The 18035-nt window shown below is 39.3% G+C and overlaps 2 protein-coding genes across 16 annotated transcripts in view; both read right to left on the minus strand.

Annotated features, from left to right (window-relative positions):
• The window catches only part of ITGB6 (integrin subunit beta 6), a 59845-nt gene extending 53003 nt beyond the window's left edge, over window positions 1-6842 (minus strand). For 6 of the 12 annotated variants that reach the window (XM_042041240.1, XM_042041222.1, XM_042041233.1 and 3 more), the window contains exon 1: window positions 1483-3885. The gene's annotated coding sequence lies outside the window, so the exon portion shown is untranslated. Of the gene's footprint in view, window positions 1-1482; window positions 3886-5056 lie in introns of those variants that run through there. The other 6 variants (XM_042041228.1, XM_042041226.1, XM_042041230.1 and 3 more) reach the window with 5 other exon arrangements.
• Window positions 6843-7749: 907 nt separating this feature from the next.
• RBMS1 (RNA binding motif single stranded interacting protein 1) overlaps window positions 7750-18035 on the minus strand; it is a 149019-nt gene continuing 138733 nt past the window's right edge. For 3 of the 4 annotated variants that reach the window (XM_042041242.1, XM_042041244.1, XM_042041245.1), the window contains exons 12-14: window positions 17510-17590; window positions 16158-16242; window positions 11050-13328 (exon numbers count right to left, since the gene is read on the minus strand). In XM_042041242.1, coding sequence (XP_041897176.1) covers window positions 16165-16242; window positions 17510-17590 — 159 coding nt within the window. In that variant the 3' untranslated portion in view covers window positions 11050-13328; window positions 16158-16164. Of the gene's footprint in view, window positions 7837-11049; window positions 13329-16157; window positions 16243-17509; window positions 17591-18035 lie in introns of those variants that run through there. The other variant, XM_042041243.1, reaches the window with a different exon arrangement.

The raw sequence follows: 18035 nt of genomic DNA on the forward strand, positions 1-18035 counted from the left end.
AAAAAATGCAGCTGCCTGGCATAAAACATGGAGATACAGAAACCAAACAAATTCCCATGTGAGAACTTTATCAAAGCAGGGAGAATAAACTCCTAATTACCCGTTATGCAAAATTAGGTAATAGAAATACATGAATATTTTATGGGACAGATTCTTCTGAGACATATTTATTCAAGGTGGCCAAAACCCTCAGGCCTACGTTCTTGAAGATATTTACTTAATCTCTGGTTAAACCTTTTGGTCAAACAAGTGTTAAGTTTTATCACTTTACATCCTGAAGGACATATACTGCCTTTGCTTGATTTGTAGATATAAAAGATACTGGGGGTAGTGATGGAAGCAGCTTATGTTTTTACTTCTATTACAGTGCTGCTTCAATCAGAAACAGAACTTTGTGGCAGAAATTGCACAAATAGCATACGTATAGGTACAACTTATACCCAGAAATTCAACACAGGTGAATTAATTCCACAGCAGCAGAGGTAAATTTTACACAGAAGTTGCTAGAGAGGAGGCATGACAGTGGGGGTGGAGTCAGAGCATACTGCAATCTGTAAGTAAAGAGCACCTAAAGAGTGAATGGGTTGAGGAGGCACTTCATGAGGCTATAGGAGAGGATGAGCTTTGCCTCTGCTCTCAGGTAAGGGGACTGCTGAGCACCGTGCTGAGGAGAAATGCAGGCACCACTCAGGGTCTGCCCCAGACCGAGCACAGTGCCAGAAATCACTATCCAGAACAGAACTGAGTAGTAAATACATGATTTTTATTCTATCAGTCACAAGCCTGAGGGGAATGAAATGTAATGTAGTGCTAACAATCTCAAAGCATTAGTAAGGAAAATTTAGATCAGAATATGATTTTCATAATTAATAAAACAGGTAACTATTGTACAATGCAATACATGCATTGTACATGCAATAAATGGTTACAGGTGTCGTGTAGGACTGAATTACACCACAGATCATTTCATTACAATGCTACAATTGCTTTTTTTTATAACATTCTTAATGCAGTAAAATATCTGAATAAGCCAGAATGAGCATGATTATAATTATAATTATTATTATTAATTAGGCTGCATAAATGAACACTAGTGTTTAAAAAAAACAAAGATATTAAAGTCATGAACAGTAGCAACACTGACTAAACAGCTAAACTTCAAACACACTCTTTTCATAGCCAAATCAATTTCTGAAAAACTTTACAAGGTAAAGGATATACCACTAAACCTTTTATGTTATTTACACAAATTATGAAAATAAAGGAAAATACAAATTTATCTGTATTTCATGATGAATTATATTCTCTTTTGCAGCCAGCATCGTGTTTTATCAAGAAAGTTGTTGGAAACACAGGGAAATTGTTTAAAAGTATTTTTTTAATTCATCAGTTGAACATACTTTTTAATATTATTAACTGCAAATTAGAGTGGTAATAGGAATATGTGCTCTGAAGCCTCTAATGATGTGTTGCACTACTTACCATTCAGGACAGACCTTTCAATTCAGAAAGTGCTGAATGCATTACCAGGACCATTGTCCAGAACCTCTGCCAGACATATCATTTGTCTCTATTGTGGTAATAAAGAGATTCCTGGCATTCTGGTATTAAGAAACCAGAAGTAATATATTAGTTTTACTTTACCTCTGCTACTTAATAACGAGCACATACAATAGAGCACACAGTTTAGAAGACTATGAAGATAGTATCCTATTGAATGACAGACTGTCTGGTTGATTTACATGAAATACCAAGTGTTCGTATGAGAAAAGGTTAAAATTAGATTGACGAGCAAATGTGCTACCAGACTGCTGGCTGACAAATGGCAAAGTTATGCCAACGTATTACTTATTCTGGAGGCGCCCAAGAAGCAAGCAGGAGGATAGTAATTCATGTGCTGAAATATATTCACATTTAGCATAAACAAAGAGTCCTCAGGGTCTGCAACAGGAACATATTAGCTACATGTAATTTATGCCAACCAGTAAGTCAGTGGAACAATTTCATTATTAGATATGGAATTTGAATGACTTGTATTTTCTGAAGTCAAGAGTGGGTTGCTCTACTGTCATTTAAATTATTTCAGAATAATGCTCTGATGAATGACTACATTGTTCTTCCAATAAATTGACTCTTGTGCTACATCCCCCTTCCTGCTACCAGCCACACAATGAAAATACAGATTAGTCATGTAGCTTTTCACAGTGGCTCTTGGATTATAGTCTGGCTGCTTCTTGGTCACCATAAAGAGCAGACTAATTCAGTAGTGGTGACTCCTTTCCCTTTCTCTTTTCCTTTCAGGAAGTTCTGCCGAGATCCATGCAGCCATCCATACTAAAACTTGTTTCCTAAAAGGTGTGAACTAAGGAAAAACTTTGGCTTGCCCAAATAAAGGCAGTTTGAGCCTTAAAATTCAGCAGCAAAGATGCTGACAAACTGACCTTCGTGCTCTGGGTGTGTCTGCAGGACTGAAAGTAAAGTTTCATGATTCTATGGGTACAAAAATCAACCCATCAGAGATATGGGGCACCTCTGCAAGCATCAGCTTTAATGAATAGAAGGTGGATTTTGGTGGTAATGGGTAACAACCAGTCAGATGTGTCTCAATTTTGTCTATAAACTAAAAACAACATTCTGAAAGAGATGGAAACAAATTACTGATGCCTGCTACCTTATAACTCATTTTACACACTTAACTAATAACACCTTGAAAAGCTGTTACTGTACAAAGTGGACAATGCAAAACTGTACCTTTCTCCCTTAGTAGCCAATGGCAATTCTGCAGTTTTCTCCTGTAGAATTACAGGTTGGCTATAAAGTGAATTTTTCAACATGTCAACATGAATTAAAATGGAATTTACAGAGCAGACAATTTCTGCTCTTCATTGGAACAACTTTTTGATATTTTGTTAGTATGAAATTTCATTAGCATTAGCACTAAAGCTTCAACAGACCCAAACCCATTTGCCAACCTGTTTCCTTAGGGAAAAGTGTTCTTATTTCCTTTCCAATCGGCATGACAGACAGCAAGTTAGGGGAGGGAGTTAATTGTCCCCATTAGTCATCACCTTGTCAGGATGACTGGCAGTCAGTAGCCTTCAGGCTTGCTTGAAAAGCTAAAGCCAGTTGAGATCTTCTTAAGTCTGGACTGGAGAGACACCTCTGGACCTGCTGCCCCTCAGTGACACCTGAAAAGCTGGTCCAATATTTTATGCCAGGTCTTTAATATGTCTGTTAGTTCCTCTTCGTCCAAAACTCCTGTCAATAACAGGGGAGAGGAACAAAAGGGAATTCAAGGTTTGAACCCCATTAGGTTCTCTTTCTAGCCTCCTCCTACTTCTGCAGTGTTATTCTTGCAAGTCATTGATAACCAAAGATATGCAGGAACAATTTGTTACTATCTAAAGTAATCCACTAGAGTGCAAAATAGTCTATAAAAAGAGTAGCCATTTCTGGAAAAATCTCTGCTTTAAAGCTATGATATATTAAATGGAGTTTACACCAGAGCCTTCACAAGTAGCTGTTGGAAGTAGTTATTAAAGGAGGTATTAGGCTAGATTCAGATCTTGTGCAAACAGTTGTAGCTCCCGCGAGTACGATCACACTGACAGGCTGGTTTCAGTCCTTTAGGCAAGAGAGAGGCAAAAAAGTGAGAGACGCTAGCAGAGCATCTGCTAGTTAGATCAAAAAAAGTCTGTCTTGTTGGCAGAGCTATTGTCCTTTGGTCACACCAATCCTAATTTGAGTCCTGCTTGCAGCAGCGTATAAAACCTGTGACAAACATAGTCATGCTGACACTGAGCTGGATGCCAAAAGAAGATAATCACAAGTACTTGAGACTGCAAAGAAAAAAACCAAAAAACCAAGCCAAAACAAAAAGAAAATCCCAACAAGCCACACACAGGGAAGGAAAACTTTCAGGTCAGAAACTGGGGCGGGGGCGGGGGGGGTGGGGGCAGAAATCGTGTCTTTTCCTCCCCAAACCTCATTCAACACCAAAAAAAATCCTTAAAAATTGCAGGCACATGCCTGGATCAGATCTTTTTCCAGAAATTCAAGTCTATGTACTGTTTAGCCTAAAGCTAGGGTGTATGCAAACCAGGGAAATACTTTATATTTCCAGACTTACAGTATTTTTATTTGCAACTGTCTGTGAACTGTCCTACTTGTTCTGATTGCTCTTTGGGTCTTTTATTGTGCCTGATACAGCAATCTGGCCTGGTCCAGAGGTGAATCATCTAATTACTTTGAAGACTGACAAAATCCCTGGCAGAGATTAACAAATGCTTCTTGTAGTCCACATCTAAGAGCAAGTCTGTGCAGGTCAGAGCCACTGGCCTCAGGCACTGGTGATGAAGGCCAAGGCTGTGTCCAGCAGAACCTGGACCCAGAGGGGTTCCAGAGGGGAACACAATAGTCTGAAACACATTGGCTACGTGATTTTCCCTGACCAAAAGGGATGCTGCAAAAAGCTTCTGAGATCTGAAGCACTAACATCCTCTGCAAGTTATGGTTAATTTATTCATTAGATTCAAGCTGTACACATAGAGACAAGCAGCAAAAATATCCATTTCTGTGGGCCCCTTCTCCCACTTGCCACATCTGTATTAGTTATCTGGATTGATACGTAAGAAGCTCTCTTTAATGATCACTGAAAGGTTTTCTTGAATGCACTTTGCAAAAATGACCTGCCTTTTCTATATCACTTTAAATACTTAGAATAATTTTGGTTTGTAGTACAGATTTTTTATTTAGCCCCCAAGACACCAATTTACTTTCACAGCTTTATCTACTTCCTGAGAAGTAGAAAGGTATTTGTTTGTTTTACACTGTGTTTGGAATGAATACGCTTTCAATTGTCATGGCTCTTACAAAGATATAACAATAATAAAACGGATGCTCCCAAGAGTATATGAAAATAGACTGGCTTTGAGTTAACGGGAAAAAGATTTCTAACTCTGGTCTGGGTTGAACCTTTGCAGGCTGCTTGACTTCTCCAGAATTCCCTTGCTGTTTGTCTCCTTTTGTGTTTGTCTGTCACCTACAAGCTACTTACCAATTCTCCCTGATCTTTCATGGAACTCTTGTGTTTCTGGTGACGTTGTGGTTTCTATTAGATTTTTTTTTTTCTTCCCCTCGCCTGCTGTGCACTGAATGCATCCTTGCATGTTTCATTAACCAAAAGAAAATTAGCTTTAATTTTTCTCTAGTAAAGACAACCCTATTGTTACGTTAATAAGGACTAAAAACACATTACCAGAAATGTGAGCACCTGCATTGTATTGTGCAAAGGCAGGATGAGGTTTTGCTTTTAATAACAGGTAACTGTAAGCACTCCATAATGACACGCTATGAATGCGTGTTTACCTTTTGAGATTATTTCGGTTTATCCCGATGCCCTCTGGTGGCTGCACCAGGAGCTGTTATTTAAGCTCCTGGGTGAGATCAGCAGCTGTGGGACAGCTGGGGGGCTCTGCCCTTTCTGTCCCCCCGAGAGAACCAATAGCCAAAGGCGGCAGCAGCGGAGAGAGCCCGAGTCCCAGGTGGCACAGAGCATCCCTCGGAGCCCGGGGCTCTGCACCCCTCACTCACCTTGTGAGTCCAGTTAAACGAGGCCAGCTCCAGCTGTTGGCTCTGCTGATGTAGCACAACATTGCTTAGGAAATTAATTGCAGGCTTGAAACAGGGCAGCACCATGCATTGCAGGGCTGATCAGATGATCCCCACTTGGAAGAGATGAGCTGTGCATATGTGGACTGTAATACACAGACTGGTATGATTTGTCCTGAATTGTTTTTCCAGAGATGACTGGCTAGTTTCATCTGCAAAATACTTTTTAGGAGAGGAATTTCTGTAACTGCCTATTTTTTTTTTTTTCATAACTGAAATCTGGATTTTCAACACCTTTGTACAAAATTCACCCTAAAATAGAGGGTAAAGCTTGCTGTTTCTAGAAATACCACAGTAAAGACAGAGCTAGACCAATCTTAAATACGAATAGTTTACCTAGAAACAACTTAAACCCAAATGTTCCCACTCTTCTGCACAAGCTTACTTCCCTACTGCTGGCTGTGTTCTGTAACTTCTGCAGCTCAGGGCACAGAGACTTGCTTGAATGCACAAGTGGCAAAGGGGCTTTTTGCTGTGTGAAGCCTGTGGGTTGCTGATGAGCTGCCTCCTTCCCACTCACGTCAGAACCCTCTGCCTACTGGCAGCTGGAACTTGTTGAAGTATGGAAAGTGAGCAGAGCAGGGCTGAAGGAGGTCAGGAGCTGACGATCCATGCAGCTGCTGACTTCTGGAGCATTTCATTCTACTGAGCTGCACTGGCCTCTCTTAGAGCTATTTGAAATCTAGTTTTCATTCTGTTCTGGCAAAGACAGCAACACTTGGAGCTCTTTGAATATCCTTTCCTCCAACTGCATTTGAATGCTTTCCTGACTCAGGGAAGACCTGGAGTATGTCAGCCCTTACTGCAGCCCCTGTCTTGTGCCTCCCTTCCCTCTCCACAGCTCCCTGCGCACGAGGGTCCAACTCTGATCCAGCCCAGCTGTGTAACCTTGCTCAGAGTGCTGGAAAAAAAGCTGTGAGAAAGTCTGGAGAGGTAAGAAAAGTAACATTACAGACAGAGGTAGAGCTAGTGGGACCAGACTGCCAGGAGCTCGAGGGTTTAGGAAGGAAAGCAGCAATGTTGACGAAGTATAAAATCTAAAGGAAGAAAAGAGCAAGGCAAGTCAGGAAGCATCAGGTCAGTTAGTTTGCTGGGGCAAGGCACTCATGACAGGGGCCCTGACGGAGCTTGGCAGAAGATAGAAATGTGCCAATATTGAGGGTCTGCTCCTGGGAGCTGCAGGGACTGACTCTTCCCCTCCTGCCCAATGGCTTGGGAAATCCTTTCTTTGCTGTGGGCTGGTCAATAAATAACTGCTTAGTGTGCCTAGTGATGTATATTCTGCTTACAGATTATCTTTGAGACTGGCTAAAGATACCAGAACAAACTGATGCAAAACCAAGCTGGTAACAAACACCTGTAAATACATTTTCAGGATTTTTTACATTCACTGGAAGGAAAAAAGAAAATTAGTAGTGTTTTCTCATTGGTATGAAAGTATTTCCCATTGGGAAAAGGCTGAAGCACACAAAGGAAAAGTAATTTTCTATTTGTACTTGGAAAAAGCTAAAACTACTTACCAAAACATAAAATTTACTAGTATTTTATCGTGGGCTTCTTGTAAATCATTGCTTTATTCCATTACCCTTAAGTGCTTCATAGACATTGCCTGAAACCATCATTCCTGTGTGTGCATTAAAGGTGGTTAAAATACTTGGGAAAATTTCTACTGCAGGTGACTTCTTTAACATCAGCGGAGTGCATGTGCAGAAACCATTTTACAAATATTATTCCCCTTGGTAATGCTTGCATGTGGGGCTCTGGAACAATAACACTACTTAGAAAGCTGCCTGAGCAGGTTGACCCAAACACCTGCAGTGTGCATGCGGGAAGTCTTTAGGGTGCCACATACCTTCATTCCTTCAGCTCTCCAAAAATCCCTTTGTATTGCACTGAAGCTGTCAAAAGAGGTCAGTTTATTCAGCTGAAGGGAGACCAACATAACACAGAGGAATTCAGAACACCACTGATGTAGGTACTGAGTGAGGGGATAGTGTTGAAAAAGGCAAGATAACTTGAACAGTTAAAGCTTGCCTGTGGAGAAGCTGGCCTTTCTTCCTGGACATGGAAAAAAATCCAGTAGTATTTTCCTGTGATACGATTTCTTCTTTACTACAGAAGAGGGCTGCACAGATTCCTCAGATGGTAGATGTGGTTAGAGCTGTCCTGAAAAGGAAAGACTGACTCATTCCACATGCAGGCTTTTACACCCTCCCTCTGATCACTACACTGTAAATCTTTGCTGTTCTGACATCAGCTTGGCTTTTCTTAGTCACTGGAGGAGAAGTTGCCAAACAGAATAGGTTTTGTATATCCTAACCCCTATTCTGGATAGAATTAATGGGCTGAGTCTGAAAGCCAAAAGCCTCAGATTTGTTTGGGTTAATCAACGCCAGAATTTGTTGGCGGGGGAAGGATACAGATGATCTTTCACAGTTGAAAGAGTACATCAGTGTGGCAAGTGTTTGGAAGGTAACACATGTCTTAAATGCCACCAAATAACACAGTGGCTTTCACAAGACACTGCTGGACAGGATAGATTGAGTATCTTATTCCAACCCATGTGGAAGTTTGCAAAAAATTTTGGAGTGGTTGATCACAGCAAAAGGAACAAGCGCAGGAAGTACGCACAGGAGGAGTAGGAGTACAAACCCATATAAATATTCTGGCACATCAAATGCATTTCTGATATGATGATTCTGTGGAAAATTAGGTGGCACAGTTTTAGTCAATCATCGATTTTGTCTAGTATGGTGGAGGTACCATGGCATAAATTAAAGCTGGAAGGGGAGAGCAAAACAGCACTTACTAGTTTGGGTTTTTTTCCCATTAAAAACTAACACATAGTAGTGTTTTAGACTACTCTGACTTACACTACAACTGTTCTAGCCCAAGATTTAGCAGGGCTCAGTTGGTCAACAGTACTTGGTTATACTGCTTGTTAATGCATTGCTTGCACTTGTCTTGCACCTGCCCAGAGTAGTTAATTTAGAAAATAGAGGAAAAGAAAAGATTATGTTCAGCGCCTAAAGAAAGGCTACTTTGCAATCACTAACAACCAACGAACAACAGGGTTGGCACATGATCTTGCACAAAACATATATTGGTACACCATCATCCTACATGAATCTGATACTTACCCATATTTGTTAATAGGTTAAAAAAAATTATTAACAGCAGGTTTGCAAGTAGAGTTCAAAACAGGTTGCATGCAAGAGGATGGAGTCAATGTTTGAACAAACTAGTTGGTATTGAGTTTTATTATATACAATAAAAGTATATTACATAAAGACATTGTATTACTGCAGACTGCCTGATAGGAATGATACACACAACCTTATTAGATCGCGCAAAAGGTACTAACCTGAAAAAAGCATTAATTCTTATCAAATATACAAGTGAACTAAGTTTATCATAGTGATAACTAGAAAAGCAAATAGAGAGCAAAAACCATTTCCAACCTGTATTATTCTATTTACATACAGCTTTTGTGAGGAATATTCATACTTAATTTAAAATGAATGCTTATTAATCTGAGTTTAATTCAGTATGGTGATGAACATGAATAGTATTCATGTTCATCAAAAACCCTTTTAAAGTTTTAAAGTTTTCTGTATTCATCTTCTCATGCATTGCATTTGGGACAGGCAACATACTGGACCAATATTTAAAATGACCCCCAAAATGGTTACAGGAGTTGAGTGTTTAGTAACACAGTGTGATGGTTTTTTCTCTCCATTAATCACAGAATCACAGAATATGCTGATTTGGAAGGGACCCACAAGCATCATCGAGTCCAACTCCCTGCCCTGCACAGGGTCATGTCCAAGAATCACACCATGTGCCTGAGAGCATTGTCCAAATGTTTTCTGAACCGTCAGGCTTGGTGCTGTGACCACTTCCAAAGGAGCCTCTTCCAGTGCCCAGCCACCCTTTGGGTGAAGAAGCTCCTTCTAATATCCAACCTAAACCTCCCCTGACACAACTTCAGGCCACTCCCTCGGGTCAGTTAGTACCATCATTGTTGAGGATGTCTTCATTGCATAAGCAACTGTAAATGAAGGTTCCCATCCTCCAGGTGAGTTACTTTGCCAGCTCCCCCGGAAACATATTTATTCTCAATATCTCGCACGAGTATGGCATGATTGAAAGCTCAGGCTGTGCACTGCCAGCAGCATGCCCCCACCTGTCATCCCCAGCAGGCTGCCTGGGATCCCTCACAGCCAGGTGTGCAATGGAAAGAACTGCCTCCCAAGCTGGGGAGAGCTCTCCAGCGCAGCACAACCTGGCGTTAACAAGCCTCTCCTTTGCCTATCCTATCCAGCTCCTGTAGCAGGGAGCAGGAGCCCTCTGGATGACCCAGCCCTGGTCTCTGCTGCTGGGCACACCCTGGGGTGCCCAAGGCTAGACCAGAGCCCGTCTCCTGCCACGCACATCAACTCAAAGTCATGTCAAGACCAAGCAGTTGCTAAAGCATTTGGCTGAGGAGACACAAGAGTTTGAATTTTCCCCTCTTGCTTTCCCAAGCCTTACTTTGGTCAGAGCAGTCCTTTACCTGATACACACCATCTTGCCAAAAGAATAATAAAATCAAAGATTACCTTTAAAGAAATAAAGGGCTTAAAGATTGCAGCTGGAAGGCCAACACTGGAGATCTCTTTGAATGCCAGTAAAGTATCACCTCTGCTCTGCAGAACTGGGTATTCCAGCCAACACCAGCAAACGTGGGAAGACAAAAGCCCTTGAAGGCAGCAATCCAGTGCCATGAGCTACCAAAGTCACCCTCCATCTCCAACCTTACCTCAGGAAAATGGCATTTACAGCCACAGCACGCAAGCCTGGTTACACACAACTCCCTGTGTGGGCTGACACACAGCAGAACGGAGTTCTTGCATCCAAACCAGACATTTCATTATATATTTTTCACATATCTTTTCCTGTTTTGTCTGAAAGAATTAGTGGCTTTGTAGTGTGGCATGAGAGAGTTAAAATTTAGTTTTGATGAAAGATAGAGGAGAAAAAAACCCAGGCTGTCAAATAAAAAGCAATTCCAAACATTTCAAAATAAATGCAGAAATTTTACCATAGCCTGTTTGGGTTTTCCCCCAATAAAGGATGGTCTGAAGGAAAAAGACGATGCATTTTTGTTTTTTTGGATCTTTTTTATTCAAAAGTTTTCAAAGAAATAAAACAGAAAAAGCTAACAATCTAATCAAATTTACAGTTCAAAAATGTCTTTTGGCGTTTAACAACAAGTCCTAGGAAACAAAACTACAGAGTTATCTTGAACCGGACAAATAAGTTACCACTGGCAAGTTTGTGGCACTAGTAAAACAAAAATAAAAAATTAACTCTCTTGATCATATAGATATCTCTATGAAAATCTTTTTTTTTTTCAATCTGTACAAAAGGTCTTTCTTCATAAATTAATTTTTTATAATTTAATGGCTGTCTACTATGTGATGTTTAAGTAACTGATTATTTCTTTATGTACAGAGGTTAAATTTCCCAAATCTTACCCAGACAATGAGTATGGCACTTAGTTCAGACATTTCTGGCAGCAACTCTTCCCTCCCTCTAATCCAGCTATCATACTGCAGTTTTTAATTAATGCAAAAATAGCAAGTAGTGAGAGATCCAGGTTTGGAAAGTTACCAAATACAGGCAAGGTGCTGCAGGAAGTCTGGACTTTTACAAAGCAGTAATATTCCAGGGAGCATAGAACCAATAATACCACAACTTTTTAAAAAAAGAAAAAACAAAAACACATCTCTTATGACTATGCATTTCACTAGAATCTACACTTCTCAGAGCAGCAATTTACTTTTGAAACTATGAAATGTCACCGACATCTATACTCCAATACTCACACAAAATTTAAAAACTAAAAAATACTTGAAAGAAACAACTGCTTAGCCCTAGCTCCCGAGCTAGGATGATTTGGTCTGTGGAAACAGGGAGGGCCAGCAACCTGTCCCAATACAAAAGGAAATAAACTTTGAGGTAGATAACTGATCATATACAGCTGACCAGAGAAGTACACAGTTTTGGAAGACAACTTAATTTATCATTCGATTTAAAACATATGCAATTGTAATAAAGAGCTTTAGTAGCAGTGAATTATCTAATATGTGAAGTACAAATAACTGTGTATTTATGAATCAGGAATTTCATAGTTTCAAAATTGGTTTTCTTTACACTTAACACTTGTAGTGATGATGTAAAGTGTGGCACTGCTTGGATCCAAGTCTTCCTTCATGCTTTTGTGTCCATACATCAATTAAAATTATAAAACCTAAATGCAAATGTACAAAAAAGGCACATTCTCTTAACCGCAAACTGGTCCGGCAAAAATAAAGAGTACAGAAGACGCAATGCTGAGACAAATCAGAATTATTGGTTACTGGCTCTTTGTTCTTTGGTAAAGTTACCTTTTAAAAGTGCCAAGTCTTTTTATTTTTATTTACCTACTATAGAGAGCTAGTACCCAATCAATTATGCTTCTACTTAAATCTCAGCGTATGTTTGAAAACGAATCCTTTAGCTTTTGCCATTTTGCTGTAATAGCAACTTTTCTGTTTGCTAAGTCTCAGCACAATCCTCATCCTAAAGCACTATCATTAGTATAAAGGAAGGACAAAAACATTCGGTGATATCTCCACCCCAAACTCCCTACTCTACCTATGCTAAAACTAGAACATCAAGTTAGTTTCTGAAAAAAGGCAAAAAAAGATTTTACATTGCATCATACAGCAGAGTTCCTAAATCATTCAAACTACCAGAGGGAACTATTGGCATATGGCCTTACAAACAATTTATACTATTAAAATTTCCCCAGTCAGAAAATGTGTTTCACACAAAACATTTTTTCCCCTCTTGCATTTCACTACCTTACATATTATGTGAAAAAATCATTAAAAACACTTACTACACATTAAAAAAGCCAAATTTTCAGCAATTTTTATTGACTACCTTTAAAAGCCCTATGCTGCTGTTTTACAAGGCATAATAGACCAGCTCATTTGGTCAAAGCATTCTACACCATTAGTTTGGACTACTTACTGAAACAGCTACAGCATTGAAAGATTTAAGGCAAATTGGAATTTATAGAAAAGGATAAGACACTTCACACTACATTAAAAGAAAAACAGAAAGCTAAGAGACCAGACACTATAACTGCAACACTGCACTAAAGCAACATTCACACACTGCAAGCACAGAACATCGTCTTAGATGTTTTACTATTTTAAACTTCAGAAAATCCATTTCATACAAAAAAAAAAAAAAGAATAAAAGAAACGAACAAAATAAAAATAAACCAAAACACAAATTCTGTCATGCACGTGAATAAGTCTTCGTGGTCATCTGTGCATACCCAGAAATTTGAAGGTTTTTTTTTTGCGTCATAACAATTGATAAAAACTTTTCTTTTACTAAAATAAACCTGTTCATGGGAACAGCTACTAGATGAATTTAAGGTTTTTCTTATGCACCTTATAGAACTTATAGCAAAAATAGTTTTAGTTGATTTCATTATAAATAACATTTTCAAGAACCTGTGCAAAACTGTCAATAATTCCTAAAGCACAATTGATCAGTAAAATCCATGATTGTTTCAGCCTTTGCACCCTTCTCCAGGCCAGGTCAACACTGGACATCTGTAACACAGAAAGGTCAGAGCTAGAGCAGAGTTACAATCACACAGTTTTTTTCTAATGTAGCTGTCCACAAAACTAAATAATTTCCTACTTTAGACAGCTGTGAGAAGCCAAATGAATCTGAGCATACCCCCTGAGAAGCAACACAGGCGGCACTGCAGGTGCTTGGCCCTTCCCAGGATAAGGCTCTCCACCCAGACAGAGCCAGTGCTGTGTTTCCCCCTCTCTCTCTAACAAATGCTCAGCACACAGAGCTCCCAGGGGGAACTGAGGCTGCACTCAAAGCTCTTCCCTTCTTTATTGTTTTGTTGTTGTTCCTTTTAAATTGACCAAAAGCGGTTGAGGGTGCTACTCCTGTACTCCTGTGGCATCTCCGAGGCTTTTAATCTCTGGAAAAGGAACAATAACTTTCTTTTGGTGCAGCCTCAAGGAGGCTACGTACAACAGCTAAGACAGACACAGCTACTGTGCCTCCCTGATGATAATACTGAACAGCAGGTCAGGGCTCATCAAATTAGAAGGCAGAGTTTTTTAGGTACTGGCTTATATTGCCACATGGGTTTAAAAAAATACCCAGCTAATGACAAAAAAGTTTAGACAATTTTTTAACTTTTCAAAGGAAGGCAAAGTTTGGTATTTTAAGGCTTGTACATTTGTAGGTGCATAAAAAACAGGTTTGGTTTTTTTTTTCAAGTCCTTTTGACTATTTTTCACATAGGAACAACTTTTTGAAAAGAAGCTGTAAAGTTATTAAATGTAGCTGCCAGAGGAAAGATGCGGTGTATTTCTGATTGACTGCATCCACTCATGCAAATGTGCTAGTTGTAATTTACCCCTCAAATTATGGGAACATGGATATTGACTTTCCCAAAAATGCTGCATGTGCATTTAGAAAGAAGTTTCAGTTTGACAACAGTAAAAAAGCCACAACAATCAAGAGAGTGCAGTGTTCCCTGTATTTAGGGCACCAAATAACTGCCAATTCCCTCCCCTTCACCTGTCTGAAACAAGACAAGTACCAGCATGTTCCAGGGACAGAAATACCAAATGCCATGCTCTGAGGCTGAAATCAGCTGGGTAATATTAACCTTCTCCATGTGCCCACTGCTAAAGCTGACACAGATTTCACTGGCTCCTACTGCATATAAATACAGGTAACAGTGCTTCTCTGAAGAATAAAATACGTGGAGAACTGACTTACAGCAAACACATAGAATTGCTCACAGAGCCTGGAATTCTACACAGAGTCATCAATACAAAACGTGTCTCAGATGGCAATAACAACTCATCCTTCCAGGAGACTTAAGGCTGCTCCTCCTGCCTGGCCTCAGTCTATGGGGAAAGATACTGACAGGCTGGGAAAGAGAGGCAGGATGGGGATGTGACATGCAGGATTACGCTTCGCTGGCTACCACAGATCTCTGTTGGTAAGGAGGCTTTACATGCCCACAGGGAAGACTTAAGGCAAAACAAATAATTCCTTGAAAAGCGGTTAACACCAGGCAACAGCCTTGGCATGGGAAACGTGCAGGAGTCATGATTTTAACACAAGGAGATGGATAACGAGAAGAGCCTGTGGCTTTGCTTTCTGCCTGCCCTGGAAGCAAATCAAGGATGTGGGCTTCCTCTAGATGCCAGCATTTGGCCCGACTACAGGAATAACACAGGTCATATGCTGTGCTATGCAGGCTCTGCCATCTGTTGAATTTGCCAAGTTTCCCCATTGGTTTGTTTCAATCTTTCCATATAAGAAGCTGTTATGCCAATAATGGGGATGAGAGCACTGTTGTCAAACAGCACAGCAGACCTGCAGGATCAAAGCTAATGCCAAAATGTGTGTTTTGTTGGATCAATACATTTTAGAGAGATATCACACAACTGTAGCACATAACTGATTTCGACTTTTCCGTATCAAATAAATGCCACAAGGGCTGTAGAAAAACCCCTCTAACATGTGCCTCCAGCACATTATTGCAGCTGAATTGAATTTTTCAGTGTGAGGTCTTAGAAAATGTGATGTAAAAAATTATGTAGCTTACAAAGCACTTAAAAAAACGATGAGTTAAGGAAGAACTGAATTCCAGGATTTTAAAACATGGGTCATGGAGAAGGGAACAGTTAGTGCAAGTAACATTTTCGGGACAGAAATGTACAGAAGGCTAAAGAATTTTGTATGAAGTAAGTTCAGGTAAAGCTAATGATCTGCTAGTAAAAAAGGTCATGCAAGCAGAACCAGAGGAAACCTGGAGTAGGAAAGTAAAACTCTGGAATTAGAGCCAAATGAGGACATGGATTAAAAATTGACAAAATTCTGGACCAAGCAGCTTTTTCCTAGAAAAAAGGATGAGCAGGGAAATCTTCAGAAGAAAAGATCAGTAAGGATTTCTACCAGACCACCTCCCTGCCCATGGTCTGTAAGGCAGCCACAAAGCTGCTTCTAATCTTACATGTACCACAAAACTAGAGCATGATATGTCTATCAGTACAGCTCCCTTTAGCATTTTGATTCTTGTATTTTTGCATTAATTCATTGTTATTCTGTATAAAGCATGCTGCTAAAATGAACAAATTAAAATTGAACATAATCCAGTTATGGTCTAGAGAAATTATTAAAACAATATTACTCAGAATTCATTAATTCACTTCTGGATCCCATGTTTCCTTCCCTGGCTTCAAATCAGCCCCGAGTTCAAATCAGCTTCACTGTCACCAGATATTATCATCAGTATTATTTATATGACATAAAAAAAATTCACTATAGAGTACTGTAAGTTATGAAATAAAGTATCTTTGAATTCACATCTTTCATGAGACAGGATGAGGCCCTACCTCACAGTTACTTATTTTGCTGATACGTGTATGGAGAATGGTCACTGGATGTCTCTACTGTGACCTGTTGCTGACCACTGGCTTCCTGCAAATAAAAAGGAAGACAAGCCATGAGACAAAATCAAGCAGCATTACTTGCAATCCATATTTCCATTTGACCCATGCAATTAACAGTCTTCAAATCTAAAATCTTCCTCACATTTCTCAAATGAGGTATTCCAAATCTGAGGTGTTAACTTTACCTTGATTTATATTTCAGAAAACGGAGAAATAAAATGATCATGCAAAACTTGTATTTCCTCAGCTGCTTTGATGATAATTAAAAAAAAAAAAAACCCAAACTTTTGACATTATAGAAATCAATAAGACAGAGAGAGAAAATATCTGCTAGAATATTTTCTATCTGCAGATGTAAAAGAGCATTCTGTCCCTCTCCTTTTGAAGGGAAGTGAGAAGAATGAGATCTGCTTACCACAGAAACACTATGAGTACTGTGATGGGATTGGCACTAGGCAACACAAAGAATTGTAGATAGGACTTTGCACCAGGCTCCCCAGAAACCAGGCAATTAATTCATTCATCTGAGAGTGCTCTGGCAGACAGAGCAATCAGGTAATTACCAAAAGTATTTCTCCAACCCACATGGGCAGATGCACCAAACTGATTTAAACAAATTCTGGAGTTTCTGAATAAATAGACTTTGAATTAAATGTTTTTTTTCCTTACAGGTTCTGGAAGAGACTGTCTGGCAGTTATTCTGAATACATGAGCTGCAGCATACCATGTCTACCTCCTTAGAGAAGCACTGACCAATGAAAGAGTGTAAGGTAAGTCAAAATAGTAGATAAATTACTTTGTTTACTTATGTTATGCTCTCCAACGAAACTAATCAACTCCTCTTTGATGGAGAGATTTATTAGACAAACATGCACAGTATCCTGAGATGCCAGGGTCAAATCAGGACTCTGCAAAAAATTACAATCAAGGTCTGTTGGCAGAGAATTTTGCTCAAAGGTAAACTAAGTGAAAGATCAAAACTACAATACACTCCCTGGCTTGTTACTATTTGAGTTAGGTTTGACAAAACACAAAGTTTGCCTGAGCTATGCTCATAGAGAAGATTGATCCAAGTACTGTACTGCCATAAGTACAGGTCATTTTTTGTTGTAATACTGGCTATATTAGTTGAGAATAATAACATTTTATAGTTTTAATACATATGGCATTCACAGTACATTCACAGTTACAATATTTGCCTTTAAGCACGAATTTTCCTAGCAAAAAAAAAATTAATATCATATTAATATTTCTTATCTCTGGTCTTTCATAAAATATTTTATGAATATACTGACCTCAACAGGAACCGCTGCTGTCTGGACATGTGTGTACTGGGGGATGTAGGCTCCTTGCATAGCTGTTGTGGCTGGCATGTACTAGAAAGACAGAGTCCATTATGTTGAGGTCAAGTCCAATATAAGTTTAAAGGTATTCAAAATACCTATCATGGTATTATTTAACAGATACTGGCTGTTTCCCTAAAGCAATATACATGAGAGAAAGACTTTTGCGTCTGAAATCAATAGGCTTTCCAGAAAAGTCATGTATCTGTTTTGAGAAAATTCAAATTTAGACTTCAAAGAGTATGTAAAGGACTTTTCCTTCTCTGTTAACCCAAATCATCGTATTTTCTTCTTTTAACCCAATCTGGTCAGAAAAGAAGTGTCTTGCAGTTTAGAAGCTAGCCTGAATTTCTTCTGATTTAACTTCTGTTCCACACTTTAAGAGAACAGAGTTGCAGAAAGGAGTACAAAGAGTAAAACTAACTGTTTTAAATCTTTTGGATGCAACTCTGAAGTTACCCCCTGGATTCCTTTCATT

Source organism: Corvus kubaryi, unplaced genomic scaffold (assembly GCF_017639235.1).
Source record: "Corvus kubaryi isolate FWS band 111438036 unplaced genomic scaffold, C.kubaryi_AGA036_p1.0 37396, whole genome shotgun sequence".
NCBI lineage: Eukaryota > Metazoa > Chordata > Aves > Passeriformes > Corvidae > Corvus > Corvus kubaryi.